The sequence below is a fragment of the Malaclemys terrapin genome, chromosome 3 (genome assembly GCF_027887155.1).
Source record: "Malaclemys terrapin pileata isolate rMalTer1 chromosome 3, rMalTer1.hap1, whole genome shotgun sequence".
NCBI lineage: Eukaryota > Metazoa > Chordata > Testudines > Emydidae > Malaclemys > Malaclemys terrapin.
In genome coordinates, this window is record NC_071507.1 from 50,823,994 (window position 1) to 50,840,713 (window position 16,720).

The 16,720-nt window shown below is 43.8% G+C and overlaps 1 protein-coding gene across 1 annotated transcript; it reads left to right on the forward strand.

The window, feature by feature from the left end:
* The first annotated feature begins 634 nt into the window (after positions 1-634).
* LOC128833800 (centromere protein F-like) lies at positions 635-15,549 on the forward strand. Its single transcript, XM_054021950.1, has 6 exons — positions 635-767; positions 4,900-5,054; positions 7,994-8,156; positions 11,013-11,093; positions 12,281-12,474; positions 15,326-15,549. Exons 1-6 carry the CDS (start codon positions 635-637, stop codon positions 15,530-15,532), a joined length of 933 nt encoding a protein of 310 aa, XP_053877925.1. The 3' UTR covers positions 15,533-15,549.
* Positions 15,550-16,720: the final 1,171 nt, after the last annotated feature.

Below are 16,720 nucleotides of genomic sequence, written 5' to 3' on the forward strand. Positions count from 1 at the left end.
GCTCCTTCATGGGGCTGTTAGCACAGGCATGTACATGGCGCGGTCCACCCCCGTCCCGGGACACCTGTCTCTTCTGCAGCGTGAGGGAGACCCTGGCGCACGTTTACCTGGAGTACGCCAGGCTGCCGCCCCTATTCCGGGTCCTCACAGATATCCTGTTGCGTTTCTGGCTGCACTTTTCCCCTCACCTCCTTATTTATGCACTCTCTATCCGTGGCCCCACAAAGTCATGGGACCTCCTGGTCAACCTCCTCCTGGCCCTGGCTAAAATGGCCATCTATAAAACCAGGGAGAGGAGGTTGGTGGATGGAGTCTCCTGTGACTGTGGGGCCTCTTTCTGATCCTCCGTCCATTCATGAATCCGGGCAGAGTTCCTCTGGGCGGCGTCCACTGACTCCCTTGACGCCTTCGAGGAGCAGTGGGCGCTGTCCGGGCAGGGCCGGCTCCAGCATTTCTGCCGCCCAAAGCAAAAAAAAAAAAACAGTTTGTGTTCCTAAGTCATGTAAGTGCTTAGAAACCAAGGCCCAACTTTCCAGAGTCTTCATGGGACTCAGAGGGGTAGTATGCCACATCACACTACTCTCAGTTTATTGACTTAATCGACTGTTTTGTAACTAATGTTTTGTTGTAGGAAATGAAGAAGGAAAAAAACCTTCTTTGCTGCCAGTCTGATGAAAAATCACGAAAAATCCATCAGCTGGAAGAAGCACTAAAAATAGCCCAGCACCTTCTAAAGGAGACCCAGAAGAGCGCTGAAGAGATGAAAAGTGAGTGACACATTTCTACCTATTTAAATCCCGTTACAAACTATTACTTCAGTGTGGGAGATCTGTAAACTTAGAATCATAGAATATCAGAGTTGGAAGGGACCTCAAGAGGTCATCTAGTCCAACCCCCTGCTCAAAGCAGGACCAATTCCCAGCTAAATCATCCCAGCCAGGGCTTTGTCAAGCCGGGCCTTAAAAACCTCCAAGGAAGGAGACTCCACCACCTCCCTAGGTAACGCATTCCAGTGTTTCACCACCCTCCTAGTGAAATAGTTTTTCCTGATATCCAACCTGGACCTCCCCCACTGCAACTTGAGACCATTGCTCCTTGTTCTGTCATCTGCCACCACTGAGAACAGCCGAGCTCCATCCTCTTTGGAACCCCCCTTCAGGTAGTTGAAGGCTGCTATCAAATCCCCCCTCATTCTTCTCTTCTGGAGACTAAACAATCCCAGTTCTCTCAGCCTCTCCTCATAAGTCATGTGCTCCAGACCCCTAATCATTTTTGTTGCCCTCCGCTGGACTCTTTCCAATTTTTCCACATCCTTCTTGTAGTGTGGGGACCAAAACTGGACACAGTATTCCAGATGAGGCCTCACCAATGTCGAATAAAGGGGAACGATCACGTTCCTCGATCTGCTGGCAATGCCCCTACTTATACAGCCCAAAATGCCGTTAGCCTTCTTGGCAACAAGAGCACACTGTTGACTCATATCCAGCTTCTCGTCCACTGTGACCCCTAGGTCCTTTTCAGCAGAACTGCTACCTAGCCATTCGGTCCCTAGTCTGTAGCAGTGCATGGGATTCTTCCGTCCTAAGTGCAGGACTCTGCACTTGTCCTTGTTGAACCTCATCAGGTTTTTTTCTGCCCAATCCTCTAATTTGTCTAGGTCCCTCTGTATCCGATCCCTACCCTCTAGTGTATCTACCACGCCTCCTAGTTTCGTGTCATCTGCAAACTTGCTGAGAGTGCAGTCCACACCATCCTCCAGATCATTAATAAAGATATTAAACAAAACCGGCCCCAGGACCGACCCTTGGGGCACTCCACTTGAAACCGGCTGCCAACTAGACATGGAGCCATTGATCACTACCCGTTGAGCCCGATGATCTAGCCAGCTTTCTATCCACCTTACAGTCCATTCATCCAGCCCATACTTCTTTAACTTGGTGGCAAGAATACTGTGGGAGACAGTATCAAAAGCTTTGCTAAAGTCAAGAAATAACACATCCACTGCTTTCCCCTCATCCACAGAGCCAGTTATCTCATCATAGAAGGCAATTAGGTTAGTCAGGCACGACTTCCCCTTCGTGAATCCATGCTGACTGTTCCTGATCACTTTCCTCTCCTCTAAATGTTTCATAATTGATTCCTTGAGGACCTGCTCCATGATTTTTCCAGGGACTGAGGTGAGGCTGACTGGCCTGTAGTTCCCCGGATCCTCCTCCTTCCCTTTTTTAAAGATGGGCACTACATTAGCCTTTTTCCAGTCATCTGGGACCTCCCCCGATCGCCATGAGTTTTCAAAAATAATGGCTAATGGCTCTGCAATCTCACCCGCCAACTCCTTTAGCACCCTCGGATGCAGCGCATCCGGCCCCATGGACTTGTGCACGTCCAGTTTTTCTAAATAGTCCCGAACCACTTCTTTCTCCACAGAGGGTTGGTCACCTTCTCCCCATGCTGTACTGCCCAGTGCAGCAATCTGGGAGCTGACCTTGTGCGTGAAGACAGAGGCAAAAAAATCATTGAGTACATTAGCTTTTTCCACATCCTCGGTCACTAGGTTGCCTCCCTCATTCAGTAAGGGGCCCACACTTTCCTTGATTATAAATGGTGATTTGAAGCATCCCCAAGAAATAATAAGTTCCCACTGTGTGATATAGTTAAATTAACTTTCAGCTAATACACGCAATTCTCTTTCCAAACTGAGATGGAACGTCTTTATACAAATATACGAACTCATAAAATTATATGGTTTTAAAGCAATTAAAAATGAGGAATAAATATGTCCCAAACAAAACTATATGGTCAGCAAATTAAATACTACAATGTGCTCCTGTGTTTTAAAATCCCAAGCAAACAAATATACCTCAAACTATTATCCTTTAGCTTGTATATGGACTCCATCAAGCTAAAACGTGATGAAATGTTACCCGCCGAGCCCTAATTTGACTTTTCCCTACATTTGTCTATCTGGTTGGGAAAATGCATTTTGCAGACTGAGGTTTAAGAGAACAGGTAATTCTGCTAACTAGCCATTGTAAAGAAGGAGACTGCTCCCACTTATCGCTGTAGAAGTCTAACCTCACTTAATGAGATTTCAAAATTAAATTTATGGACCTAGTCCTGCTCCTATTTTAATCAGTATTTCTGCACTCTCCAATCCATGAGGCCATCCAAATAACTGCTTTGCGTTTTGATCTTATTCTTGGCAAGTGGCAGCACTTTCAGCTAGCTAAGAAAATGTAATGTCTTCTAAGTCCATTTTCTTGCTTTCGCTATCTTTTATCTGTGGTTCTTAAGGTGTCAAATGGGAGCATTCTCTCAGTTTTCTGGAGGGAATAATTATGCACAAAAAAATAAGTCAGAAGATGTTTGTGCTGTAGCTCTTCACTGCAACCAACAATAATTTGTCCTAATTGAAACATAACTGAATGTTGGTGCCCAGAGTCCTAGACTGTCACTCTTAACCCCCGGACGGTTCTTCCTCTCTAAGAAGTCTCGGATTATCCTCTCTAGTTATACCTTTTCCCCCTTGTAACGGTGTGGCGCCCCCTTCTGGTCATCCAGGCACTTAGCTCATTTCTAGCCAGAGCACCATCCTGCTCAACATTAGCCCCCGTGTCCCTTCCAGACCCTGGTGTCCTCCCCTGTCAGGGTCCTGCTCACAACAGTAACCCACTTCCCTGGGTGGGAATCCCCACCCCCATCCTCCACCTTGCCTCAGTGGCTACTGCCAGTCACCATCTAACCCTGTTTCACTAGGGCCGACTGCAGTCTGTAATGGCCACTCATCATTGGCAGGGGACTTTGGACCTGCTGCCTTTCCCTACAACTCCGTACCTCTCTGGGCCTTGGACAAGGCCCTGCAGCCTGGGGAGTTGCCAGCCTGGAGCTCCCCAGCTCCTCTGTCCTTTCCCTAGCCCTGCTTCACTCCAGTACCCTTAGCTTCCCATACAGCTAGGTCCCTCTCCCTTCAGAGCTAGAGGAAGATTGACTGAGTGTTTGGCTCACAGCCCTTTTATGAGGGCCAGCTGTGGCCTGATGGGGGCGTGGCCCAGCTGTAGCTGCCTCCCCAATCAGCCCAGGCTTGCTGCTTTCCCCAGCCACAGCCCTCTGCAGGGTTGTTCCAACCCCTTCAGGGCTAGAGCGGGCAACCGCCCCGCTACACTCCCCTTTGAATCACCACCCTAAATAATCCTTCTCCATCCTATGTGTTGACATAGTTCAAATATCTGTTGATTGCTATCATTTCCCTTCCCTTCTCTCTGCCCCTCTTTCTCACCAAGTTCTGGGTCTTGGAGACATTGAATTTTCCTTGTCCTGTAGGAAGGGAATGCGTAGTCTTGTTTTATATGGTAAGTTGGTGTTATTCAATAGAATTCTCTTTGCAATACAGGAAATCTCTTGTATTGTCTGTCTCTCTTAATTTTACTCCATACATCAGTCCATCAAACACCTTGATCATTTTTATATATTCTGGATTTTGAAGACCGGAAAATGGACAAATAGGGCACCAAAATTCTTTATCTAGCCATTGATACTGTTACCTGTCAACCATGAGTTTCAGAGTACAAGCCATCAGACCTCAGTGAAGATGGGCTGTAGAAACAGAGTTACAATTGTGAAGCATAGAGCGATTTGACTAGCAGTATGTTCTTTCTCCAAAACTGAATTCTGGCAGTGCTAAAATTGTCTCAGCTATACAATTTCATGGTTTGGGAATAAAGGCAGTTTTAGAACACATATGTAATTATATTCTGAAATACTAAGAAAATGTATTGCTAGGTGAAAAATTGAAAATTGTCAATATTGCCATTTTATAGTGTTACCCATAAAAGCTAATATTGCACATTTGACATAGTTTGCTTTCACAAATTAACCACTTAATTTTTTTTATTACTATAGATCAGAGTTTGTTTCAGAAAAGAGAATTGGAAGCACAAGAAGCCGAGCTTCAGCATCTAAAAATCAACAATAAATTGCTCCAGGATTCAATCCAGGAGCTACAACGTGAAAATGGAACCCTTAAGAATAAGAACAAGGCTTTAGAAGAAGAAAAAGTAGACTTACTAGAAACAAACATAAGTTTTTCATATAGTTTAATAAGGCATTTTATACTTAAGCTTTTAAGAGCCAAAATATTTATTTGTGTCCTTTTAAATATCTAGTCTCTATTCTAATATAACATTTGCTATAACTTTTCCATTAGTAGCATGGAAATCTCATTAAATCTGTTATCTGGCTATCAAAGATACAGGAGGTCTTTAGAGGGACACCTGAAAACATGATAAAATGTGCACGTTTTGTCTGTTCCGTGGCCCAGCTTTTCTCCTCATTCGGAACAAAGAGGTGATTCCTTTCACCTGTAGAACTGGGAGGTGGACCAGTGTTGTTGCTGAAGGCTCCAGGACTAAGCTCCATCCTTCACTTCAGGCCACCAGGAATTGTGTCCACCAGCAGAACAAGTTGGCGGTTCAGTTTCTCCCAACAACTTTGTTTTATCATTCATTTTTGTTCATTTTTCTGCAATATTGATTTCATTTCAACTTTTTGCTCCTCTTTCTCTCTCCTCAAGTAAGTTCTCTGGATCCGCAGACACAGCACTTCTCAGTAACTCCCTTTGATCACTAGTGCAGTGGTAGAAAAGCCCTGCAAGATCAAGCTAAGTCCAAGTAGTTCAGTGGGCAGGTTTTTAGGGGTCTTAGAGGGTAACCTACGTCTTGCTGCTGTAAGCCACCAACCCTTGCTGTGTGAAGGGATGGGGCTTTGTTGGACCAGCGCACTAGTGCCCTGCTTGCTCACATAAACACACCCATTTGAAGCCGTGACTCCATTGTGAGAAGGCTTGATCAGGAGCATGAGGATTCTCAAGGAGATGAGAACCCCACATAGTCTGCTCAGGAATAACACTTGGAAACTCCATATGCTCTGGGCCCCAAAAAGACAAATGGAATTGTCCCCTTTGTAAGGAAGTAATATGTATAATTAATGAGCAGGTCGTATAAACATCAGGCTTTAAATCTTGTCTCTTGCCTTCCCATCCTTAGGATGTGTTTGCTGGGGTTTTCTCCTATATGCGGGTCTCCTGGAGTGCTCTGTATCAGACTCACTGCCCCCTCCCACCCTGGAGTATATCTGGGTGTGCAGAGACACGTGTTACTTCTGTGAAGCCCTGTCTCAGGTGGCAGGGTAATGTAAATTGTTCATCTCTGCTTTTCAACCTGGGATCCTCTTTCAACCAGGGAAGGGGGCCCAAATTTGAGGTCACAATGGAGTGGGAATTGTCCCTGTCCGTTTATCAGGTCAAGGACCCGGGTTTTACCAGGGAAAGGAGTTTGGAGTCTCCTCCCCCTCTCCATAGGCTTGCTCAGCGTTGAAGGATTAAAGAGCACTTTAGACAGTGTGTGCCCAGAACAGAGGCGCATAAGAATTCCATTCCTTATGTAGCTGCACCATCAGGGGATTACAGAGGCATCAAGGAGAAATCCCTTCCATGTTCAAAATGGCTCCTGCTTTACTGAGTAAAAACCCCCAAGTGGTACTAATTCTCTTCGGAAGGGTGCAGACAGACACCCTTTCAGGCACCTGGGGCCATCTAGCAAGCTATTCCAACAATCAGCATTTGTCTCAGTACCCCTACTTAGTTGAGAGATGCCCAGAGCAGGGTGATTAGCGTGCTACCTCACTTCTGTAAACAATGGGGGGAAGTACCCCATGTACACAACCACACAAAAAAGAAATCCCAAACCCACATGACTCTCTCAGCACTGGAAGCCAGTGTCTTGAAAAAAACCTCAATAATAATAAACTAGCTAGTTTCTCATGCTTTCCTCCTTTGAGATCATCATTTCCGGTTAAAACTAGATGTTAAACTAAAATGTAAGGAAAATTTGAAAGTTTGGGGAACCTAAGTGCAGCAGTAGTCCTATCAGAGAGAGACATCGCCATGCCTCCACTTACGGTGCAAAGGAAACAATACCTTACTTGCCAGGGTCTGTACTTCAAAATTAGACCGTGTTTAAACATGTCTTTTCACTCTGCCCCTAAGGTTAACCATAACTGACTGATGTGATATTAAACATAACAGTGCAGTGTCTACACTGCATGTTGTAACATCATGGTAATGAACACATTAATTAATACCTTGTGAAACTTCCCACTGTAGACGTGCCCCTATTGTCTTTAAACTGCTTCTACTACCTCATTATGTCACACGCAACTTGTGAGAGCATATCAGTTCCGATGTATACAGAATTTCCATCTAAATTATTAATTAAGTGATTCTTCTTATGACAGCACTATTTTTGCTAATAATTTAGATAGGCGTTTTTAGTTTTTAAACCTGTCCATCTAGGTGAATTTCTTCTTATCAATTCCCTCTGCATTTTCTAGCCTGCAGTCTTTTTCTACTTCCATTTGTGGTGAATGACGGACTGTAGTTCTGTGCTCTTGCTTCAGAAATAAACACATGAAAAAGCAATCCTGTAGCACAGTGTGGAGCCCGTATTGTGGTAAGCAGGCACTGAGTTACAGTGCTCATTCCATGCCCAGCTAATGGAGCACTGTGCTTGATATTTACGTTATCCTGAAGTGTGTTTTATAAGGCTGCCAGATATCCACCATCCATTTATTTTGGCATTCCAATGCACATAGGGTGGACAAACCTGCCTGGACCACATGCTTTTCAGCTGGGTTTTGTCATTTGGTTATTTTGAATATTCTATTTAGATTATTATTTCTCTATCAAGGAAATCTACACACATGTAGCTTTCCAATAAACATGACTTTAATGTTTCTCTGTTGGAATTAGAAGCTGCTATAATTCAATTGTATATTACTAAGTGAATCTACTATACAAATGCATATTATAACTTTTGTCTGGTTTTTTAGTTGCACTGAACTTTTAATGACAGGTGAGATGCCTTTAGTGAGAGTATAATACTTATACAGAAGAATGAAGTTTCCTATTAGCAACTACAAACAATTTTTTATTTTATAGTTGGACAATCTGAAGTCAAGAATTCAACTGAAGAAGCGAAATGGATATGCTTGCAGTGAGACGAAGACGTGGAGGAAATCCTGTAAGCAGCTAGAGAAGGAAAAAAAAATGTTGCAGAAACAAATTGCTGAACATGGTGCTCCATTAAAGGAGCAAAAGCCAAGTATGGGGTAGTTTAAGAAGGAAATGCTATACTAGAATGTTATTATAAGGCTGCAAATCATTCATGGAAGTCACGGTTTCCGTGACTTCTGTGAATTTTGCAGTGCTGGTGCAGCTGATCCCAGGACCACCCCATCAGCTGGGGAAGCCCAGGAGCCAGCCGCACTGGCTGTTGCTCCGGCAGCACTAGGCATGGTCCCTGGTGCTGCCCTGGAGCAGGAGTCTGGGACTAGTGGCAGCGGGAACCTGGGCATCCCCCCAGCAACAGCGTCGCCCTGTTCTCTCTCCCCCACTCCCCAGCAGTCTTCAGGAGCGTCCCCCCTCCCAGTAGGTAAGATTTAGTCACGAGTATTTTTAGTAAAAGTCATGAACAGGTCATGGGGCCGTGACTTTTTGTTTATTGCCCGTGACCTGTCCATGACTTTCACTAAAAATACCCGAGACTAAAACATAGCCTTAATCATGATCCTGTTTCTAAGCTTAATGCATTTATTTATACAACATGTTTTCAAAACATGCATTATTACATTTGATTCAGATGAGGCGCCAGATCCTCAGCTGGTGTAAATCAGTATAGTTTCTGAAGCTCTGCCATTCACACCAGCTGAGAATTTGGCCCAAGATCTGTCTCCTCAAATTTCAGAGTCTCCTTATATGTTATGAATATAGATTTCCAATGCCTATGTTTGGAAATCAAAAATGACCTTAGGATGAAGGGGAGGCTATTTTTTAAAGAACATTAGAGTGCTGTGTATAACTTCTTACAATGCTTTGTTTGAGACATGAGAGTGTAAAATGTTGGAGTGTGTCTGTTCTTTCCGTTGCTGGCCATCACAACAAAGAAAATTCACATTCTGGGTATAGATGGTTGATAGTTCAGCATCCACCATGGAGAAATTGACATCTTTTAGAGTTTATACATATGTCCTTCCAAACAGCTTTTGGTGTCCTTCTGGATTGTAGACAGGGAGAGAGGAGCAACTCTTAAAGTGTTATGATTCAGACAAGTATCAGAGGGGTAGCCGTGTTAGTCTAAATCTGTAAAAAGCCACAGAGGGTCCTGTGGCACCTTTAAGACTAACAGAAGTATTGGGAGCATAAGCTTTCGTGGGTAAGAACCTCACTTCTTCAGATGCAAGTAATGGAAATTTCCAGAGGCAGGTATAAATCAGTATGGAGATAACGAGGTTAGTTCAATCAGGGAGGGTGAGGTGCTCTGCTAGCAGTTGAGGTGTGAACACCAAGGGAGGAGAAACTGCTTCTGTGGTTGGATAGCCATTCACAGTCTTTGTTTAATCCTGATCTGATGGTGTCAAATTTGCAAATGAACTGGAGCTCAGCAGTTTCTCTTTGGAGTCTGGTCCTGAAGTTTTTTTGCTGTTAGATGGCTACCTTTACACCTGCGATTGTGTGGCCAGGGAGGTTGAAGTGATCATCAGTGATCTACAATCCATCCTGGACAATGATCCCTCACTTTCACAGACCTTGGGAGGCAGGCCAGTCCTCGCCCACAGACAACCAGCCAACCTTAAGCATATTCTCACCAGCAACCACGCACCGCACCATAACAACTCTAACTCAGGAACCAAGCCATGCAACAAACCTCGATGCCAACTCTGCCCACATATCTACACCAGCAACACCATCACAGGACCTAACCAGATCAGCTACAACATCACCGGCTCATTCACCTGCACGTCCACCAATGTTATATATGCCATCATGTGCCAGCAGTGCCCCTCTGCTATGTACATTGGCCAAACTGGACAGTCACTACGCAAGAGGATAAATGGACACAAATCAGCCATCAGGAATGGCAATATACAAAAACCTATAGGAGAACACTTCAACCTCCCTGGCCACACAATAGCAGGTGTAAAGGTAGCCATCTTGCAGCAAAAACACTTCAGGACAAGACTCCAAAGAGAAACTGCTGAGCTACAGTTCATTTGCAAATTTGACACCATCAGATCAGGATTAAACAAAGACTGTGAATGGCTATCCAACTACAGAAGCAGTTTCTCCTCCCTTGGTGTTCACACCTCAACTGCTAGCAGAGCACCTCACCCTCCCTGATTGAACTAAGCTTGTTATCTCCATACTGATTTATACCTGCCTCTGGAAATTTCCATTACTTGCATCTGAAGAAACATGCTTCAGACAGTTCCTCCATTTTCTAACTATCATCATCCTGGTACTAGTTGCAGCTTTCTGGGACCAGGAAATGCTGGCGTTTATTAACTTTAACAAATGTTTTTTAAGACACATACATTGGGGTTTTATTGATCACAAGCTTCAGTCATTTCAAGAGTTGTCAGGGGCTAAGTATAGAGCTAATAGGACAACAGTTTAAAGTGGTCACCACAGTGTGTAAAATATATTACAACTTGTCTGCCATTAGCTAGGGTAAGTTAGGCTAGCAAATATTCATGAGTGTCCAATAAGCAGAATCACTAGCAGTATAAAAAGAGATCCATATTTCTGAGATGAGCTATATTCAATTATATACCCAAAAATTGTTAAAATAATGGTAAGGTGGTAATGTTAAGCACTTAAAAGTTAGGAAATGCCAGAATTAATGTTGCCCATGCATTGTGTGTCCAGGGGCAGATTCCAAAGAATCGGGGTACCTGGCACCCTGACAGTAAATATGGTATCAACAGAGATCTCTTCTGTAAAGTAACCTTTACATGATGTCTGGTTTGTTTTATTTGGTATAGTTTACTGTGGTTGCACAAGCACACATCTTATGTACTTAATTAAGAAATGAATGATTGAGATCATTGCATTCTAAACTCATCTTTCCAGAGTCTCCTTAAAGTTATTTGTACAGGTATTGACTCTTTCCTTTGGTCAGGTGCTGATGAGGTTGCCATCTCCCTACATGAGAATGAGCCAGAGTATGAACTAGACGGACTCCCAGAGGTGGTGAAAAAAGGTAATTGTTACTTCTTTAGAGGAGAAGAGACCACATTGGTGGGGAGTGTGTGAGCGCACGCTTATCTAGAGAATCGTGTTGTCATATGCGTGACTTGGAAGCATTGTAAAAACTTGGACATCATCAGCCAGATTCAGCCCTTGTATAGGTTGCATAAGTCCATTTAACTCAACTGCTTGTCAGAGCTGAGTTTAGCCGCATGTGCTTTAAAAAAAAGCCCTAGTATACAATTGAGGCTATAGGGGGCTAGTATATTTTGTTGTAGATGTATATAATTTCTAGTAGTTTTGGTTTTTGGTCTGTGTGATGTCTTCCCATCTGTACAGTTTTGTAGTATTTGATGACAAAAGCAAAACAGCCAAAAATTCTGAAATCCAGAATCCTAATATCAGGTTGTAGTTTTGAAAATCAGTCTAGATACATGTTGTTGACTTTGGGACTCCTCCAAAAACTTTGCAAAAGACCTCTGGCAAAAAGAGAGGGATTCTAGGCCCAGCCATTCCCAGTATAAAACACCTTTTTCTTCTGGTTGAGAGGAAGGGGGGAAATTTTTGCTGAAACATTTTTCATTGAAATGTGCTGCATTGTCAAAGCCAAAATGTTTCACGGAGATGTATTGATTCAGACAAAGTTTTTGCTGGGAATGTTTTTGAGGTGCAAAGTGGACTCTTGCAAGGAGGAAGGCCCCCATATTGAAAACCTGATGTTTTTGATTCAATTTCATTTTGTGAAAGCATTTGAAAGGCTTATGTTTTCATTCCAATCTAGAATAAAAACAAATTTTGAAACCTCGAAAGGTGTCGCAAATGAGAATTGTCGCCCTCCGGCCAGCTCCACTTAGAACAGTAGAAGAGACATCATTTTCAGATGGAAATGATTTTCCAGTTAATGGTGTTCCTTTAAAGGAAAAAGAGAACATTTTCTTGGGGAAAACACTTTTGGCCATTTTAGTAGAGCTGCTGTTGCACAGATCCACACCCTTGCCTGAGTTCACCTATAAAATTCTAGGAACGCAAGATAGTCCTAATAATTCCCCCATTATATTTTATTCAGTGAGTAAATGCCATTTTACTGTCTTAAATTTATTACCAGTTGTCATCTCCATCTTGAAATGAGCAAGATCAGATTGATTAGAACAATAAAGTAATTTAAGCAACCTTGGTTAATAGAAGCTGTTTATTTTTTAGGGTTTCCTGCTATTCCTATTGTGAAAACCGACCCTTACATTTTGTGCAGAACAACTTTTAACCTAAGGACCAGTCCCCGTCTTGCTGCCCAAAGCCAAAAATTGTCACCCTGTTCCCAACTTTTACGAAAAGGCAGGTCAGATAATCTTGGGGAGATCTGTAAACCGACAGCTGGTGGCAGCAAATCACAAAAGGTAACTGATCTTAAAAATGTATCTGAATGTGCAGGGCATGGGCAATCCACATAATGTATTTATCTCTCCAAGTGAATTTGAAGATATGCCGTGTTATTCACACCTTCTTTCTATCTGCCATGAATATAGTGAAGACAAGGTCATCAATGTAAATACAATCAATAAAGCGTGGCATATAACAAAGATCTGGGCATAATGGTAAACTTAAAATTGTTGGTATGATCAAATCTGTAATCTCATGCCAAGTGCTCATTAACTTGGTAAATAGAAATGAGGTAAATCTTCCCACTTTAATGCTCATCACAAATATTTGATTATTTCTTGAAAGACCTGGCTGCCTAGAGCAGGGGGTGCGTGTGTGCGTGCATAGATGGATTACACACAAAAGCACTCAAAAGTTCGGATATGCTGGAATGAAGGCTCCTTGTCCCAATCTCTCTGTTCAGCCAGCCCCAGTTCTCTTCTCCTCCTCCTCTTAGCTCTGTGTCTTCTCTCAGTGTCTCCTACACATTCCTTTCCCCGTACCCCCGCCTTCTCTCATAGTCTTCTAGCCCTAGCCTCGCCTACTGGCTCCCTGTCCTTGGCCCCCTCTCCTCACCCCCGTTCCAGTCCCAATCTTGGCATACTCCTTGTCCCAGTCTGCCCTCCCACTGCCCCCCCCCCCATTTGCCTTTTGTCCCCTCTGCATTTGAGTCCAGTATCTTCCTCCACCACCGGGCATGTGCACCAGCTTGGAGGGGTCATTGGGAGTACAGGAAAGAAAGGTTCCTGTCTCAGTTCTGGTGCTTGGCCCAAAGCAGCTGGGAAGAACCGTTGCAGGGAAACTCTGGCATTGACCCCTGTAGGCCTGGGTTGGAGCATATCAGTTGCTCTGTGAGGATGGCTCAGTGCTGTGTTTTCATATCCAGGAGCTGTGGGGGAAATGGCACATGTGCAGTCACTCTGTGGGGAATAGCTCATGCGCAGTTTGGTTAGCACTAAGAGCTGTGCGAGATCCAAGTATACGCAGCGAGGATGAAATCTTCAGGGATTTTAGCTGCTAAAAATCTAAGAATTCTCTCTACTGAGCGTCTGTGAACTGTGATTTTTTTTCAAAGGCTTCTAATTTGGCCAAATTTGGGCAAGTTTTCCTGGGGATGGCGAAAAGCACATTCTCTGACACAAAGGCCACTCCCTGCCAAATGACAAGTCCCTGCTCCAACACATGGAGCTTTTCAAAGAAAAGTTGCCCGAATATTTTAATATGAGAAAAATGTAGATTTCCCTAGCCTTGCTCTTGGGAATAGCTAAACCATTTTGGCTGAAATTCTGCTTCTGTCCCCCACCCCCGAAGAAATAGAGCATGAGGCAGACATACAGCATGGAAAATTTCAGCCCAAGCAATTAAAGTTTGTAAAGTTATAAGCAGCAGAAAACAGGGTCTTGTAATGGGAGGAGACAGGTAACCTTAATAATAAATGATCCTACTAGCTTTCCCAGTAATATATGTTGGTAACAATTTTGTTTTTGCTGTTGCATTGCTGTGAACAACACACAAAATCATTCTTTAAGTAACAATCTCTACAGAAACAATCATGCTTCAACAAATTGTTTAAAGAGATATTCTGTTCCCAGAGTTTTCATTTTTTAGGGCCAGACCCTGAAGTCGTTTCTCAGTCCTTATGCAAACTTGATCTGATTTTTTTCCTTTGCTTTTAATTATTGAGGACACTGGAATGAAAATTGATCTCATTCTTTAGAAGATTTGGTACTGTACTTTGTCTTAATGCTTGTATTGTGATAGCCTCAACCAGACACTGGTAACTGCATGTCCACAATCGGAGATTTTGCCCATTGCTAGAAACTCACTGTTAGAGTGATAGTGTGCCACCTCTCTAATTGTTCTATCTCCACAACTCTTAGGTCTAAAAAGGAATTTTTCCACAGTCTCTGCTTTCAGTGGTAAAAATTATTTATTTTTAGACTTAGCCGTATATTTCTCAAGCTACTATTACAATTACGGAACTGTAAGAACTGTCTTCCCTTTTTCCACTTGACATCAACATTTTAACAGCTTTTATTTTGATAAGTATCGGCGCTAGAAGGATAAGCCCTGATGCTCATCTCTCACACAGGACCCACATCAGTGTAAGTGGGATGAGAATTGAGACCAATTACCTACACTATCAGAAGCTGTGGCATTTGGGATTTCAATTGTCGTGAAGCACACATTTATAACTACTTAAGTTTTAACTAATTGATGGTAAAATCATGTCAGAATTTGGTGGGAAGTGCAGGGGAGACAAGGATGATTGTAATAGCAGTGGGGACTGGAATTTGAGATAACCCCAAAGGTATAAATATTGTGAAATTTTTCAACAGTTTTACAAAGCTAGTGTTGAACAGCAGAACATCTGGACAAGAGATCCTCTGCAGGCCAGTGTAAATGCTTCAGGATGAAACAACTTTTTCAAGTGCTATTATATTTACAGAATAAACTATAGGACATTTACAAATTCATTATGAAATATCAGTAATTAAACTTAAATTACATATCTCAAAATACAGTTCTGCAGATTAGTGATTGAGCAAGAATAGACTAGACAAGGAATTACTGTGTACTACTCCTTAGCTTTGCCTATACCTTGTTATATTATGTGACTTGCGATTTGTAAAACTTGAACGTGGTGAGGAGTAGGTAGTTGCTGTAAAGCATTCTGCACAGCACTGTTGTATTTTCAAAGTGATCAATATAAACACTGAAGATTCTTGCATTTAGCGGGTGTCTGCTAATTCATGGTATTCGGTTGCTTGGAATGCGTCTCTCACTTCCTGCTGGTACTTAACAAGACTATTTTTTGTTGTGTTGCAGGTAGATGATACTCAACAGTGCCAAGCAGAAACAGCTATTGAACCCATGGAATCTAGTTCAAGATCTCTTTGCATAAATGAGCAACCCACAAAAACTGTTGTTCAGACCTCTAGGGAGAATATTAACACTCACAAAGGCAGATGTTCCTTGAGCACACAAACATCACCTGAGCAAAATGAAGAAGGCCAAAACTGTATAATACTGTAAACCTGAGTAGTATAAGGGCCCTACCGTCAATAAGACCCTAACCCTGCCTCTTGACCCCTTTACCCTGCCCCTTGACCCCTTAAACCTCACCCACCTGTCACAGGAAGTCCCGCCCCAGGGGGTGTTAGTTTCGGGGTCAAGACGTCCACATGACCGGCAGCAAGGTGTGTCATGTGACCCTCCCCCTAAGAACTCCTCCTCGGTATTGGTTTTACCCCGATAGGACCACCCTGAGAGGAGATTTGACCAGTCAGGGTGAGCCCTAGGGCTGGGTGACCTGTTCGGATGTGGGTCGTGTGACCCCTCTAAGAACTCCTCCCAACACCCTCTGCCAGTCAGAGTGCAGCACCATTACCCCATATGTCCCAGCTCGGGCAGAGGAGGCCATCTCTTACCAAGGACACGTGTTTTAGAAATTGTGGAAAGGCTGCTGAGAGGAAACGTGGACTCCTTTACCACCCCTGTGAGAACTTCAGACTTTGTTTTAGCCCTGAGCACCTTTGGACTTGTGTGGAGAAAGCGCTACATCAGTGACAGTCCCGAGGAGGACCCTTTGACTCAACCGTTGATGGATACGTTGGAATCCGACCCCGAAACCCTTGTGAGGCACCCCGATGAGTGTGACGGCCTCTCATTGTTCAACCCCCTAGAGGTGGAAGGCGATCATAGCTTAGGGGAGTCACCAGCTGCCAAGGTGAACTGAAAAGACGTCGCTCAGGTAAATGAATGATTAAGAAGCGACGGTTGAGGATGGGGTATAATGGGGCTAGGAACCAGGGATTGCGTAAATTAACAAGCAGCAGTGGGGTGCTTACACTGTTTCTTTTCTGAAAATCTCTCAACAGCTCGACGATGCTGTGAGGGTACCTCCCATAAGGCTTTAATTTGTTAATTTATGCAATCCCTGGTTCCTAGCCCCATTACACTCCATCCTCGACCCAGAGCCAGCTCCATGCACCAGCCGACCAAGTATGTGCTTGGGGCGGCACCTTACAGCGAGGCGGCGCTAGGATTTTTATTTATTTATTTATTTTGGTTTGGCGGCGGGGCGCTCGGGGGGGCTTGGCACGGCGCTCGGAGGGGGAGCAGGGCCTTGGCATGGCGTGTCGCTTGGAGAGGTGCGGGGGCTACAGGCGGCGTGAGGCTTGGAGGGGGCGGGGCTTCGGGTGAAGCGGTGCCGAGGGCGCG

What these genes read in the sequence shown, in the direction of transcription:
- LOC128833800 (XM_054021950.1), top strand. Translation starts at nt 635, where the DNA reads ATGAAGAAGGAAAAAAACCTTCTTTGCTGCCAGTCTGATGAAAAATCA. An exon ending in AGGCTTTAGAAGAAGAAAAA is followed by an intron (nt 5,055 to 7,993) that starts GTAGACTTACTA and finishes TTTATTTTATAG; the next exon opens with TTGGACAATCTGAAGTCAAG. An exon ending in GTGGCAGCAAATCACAAAAG is followed by an intron (nt 12,475 to 15,325) that starts GTAACTGATCTT and finishes GTTGTGTTGCAG; the next exon opens with GTAGATGATACTCAACAGTG.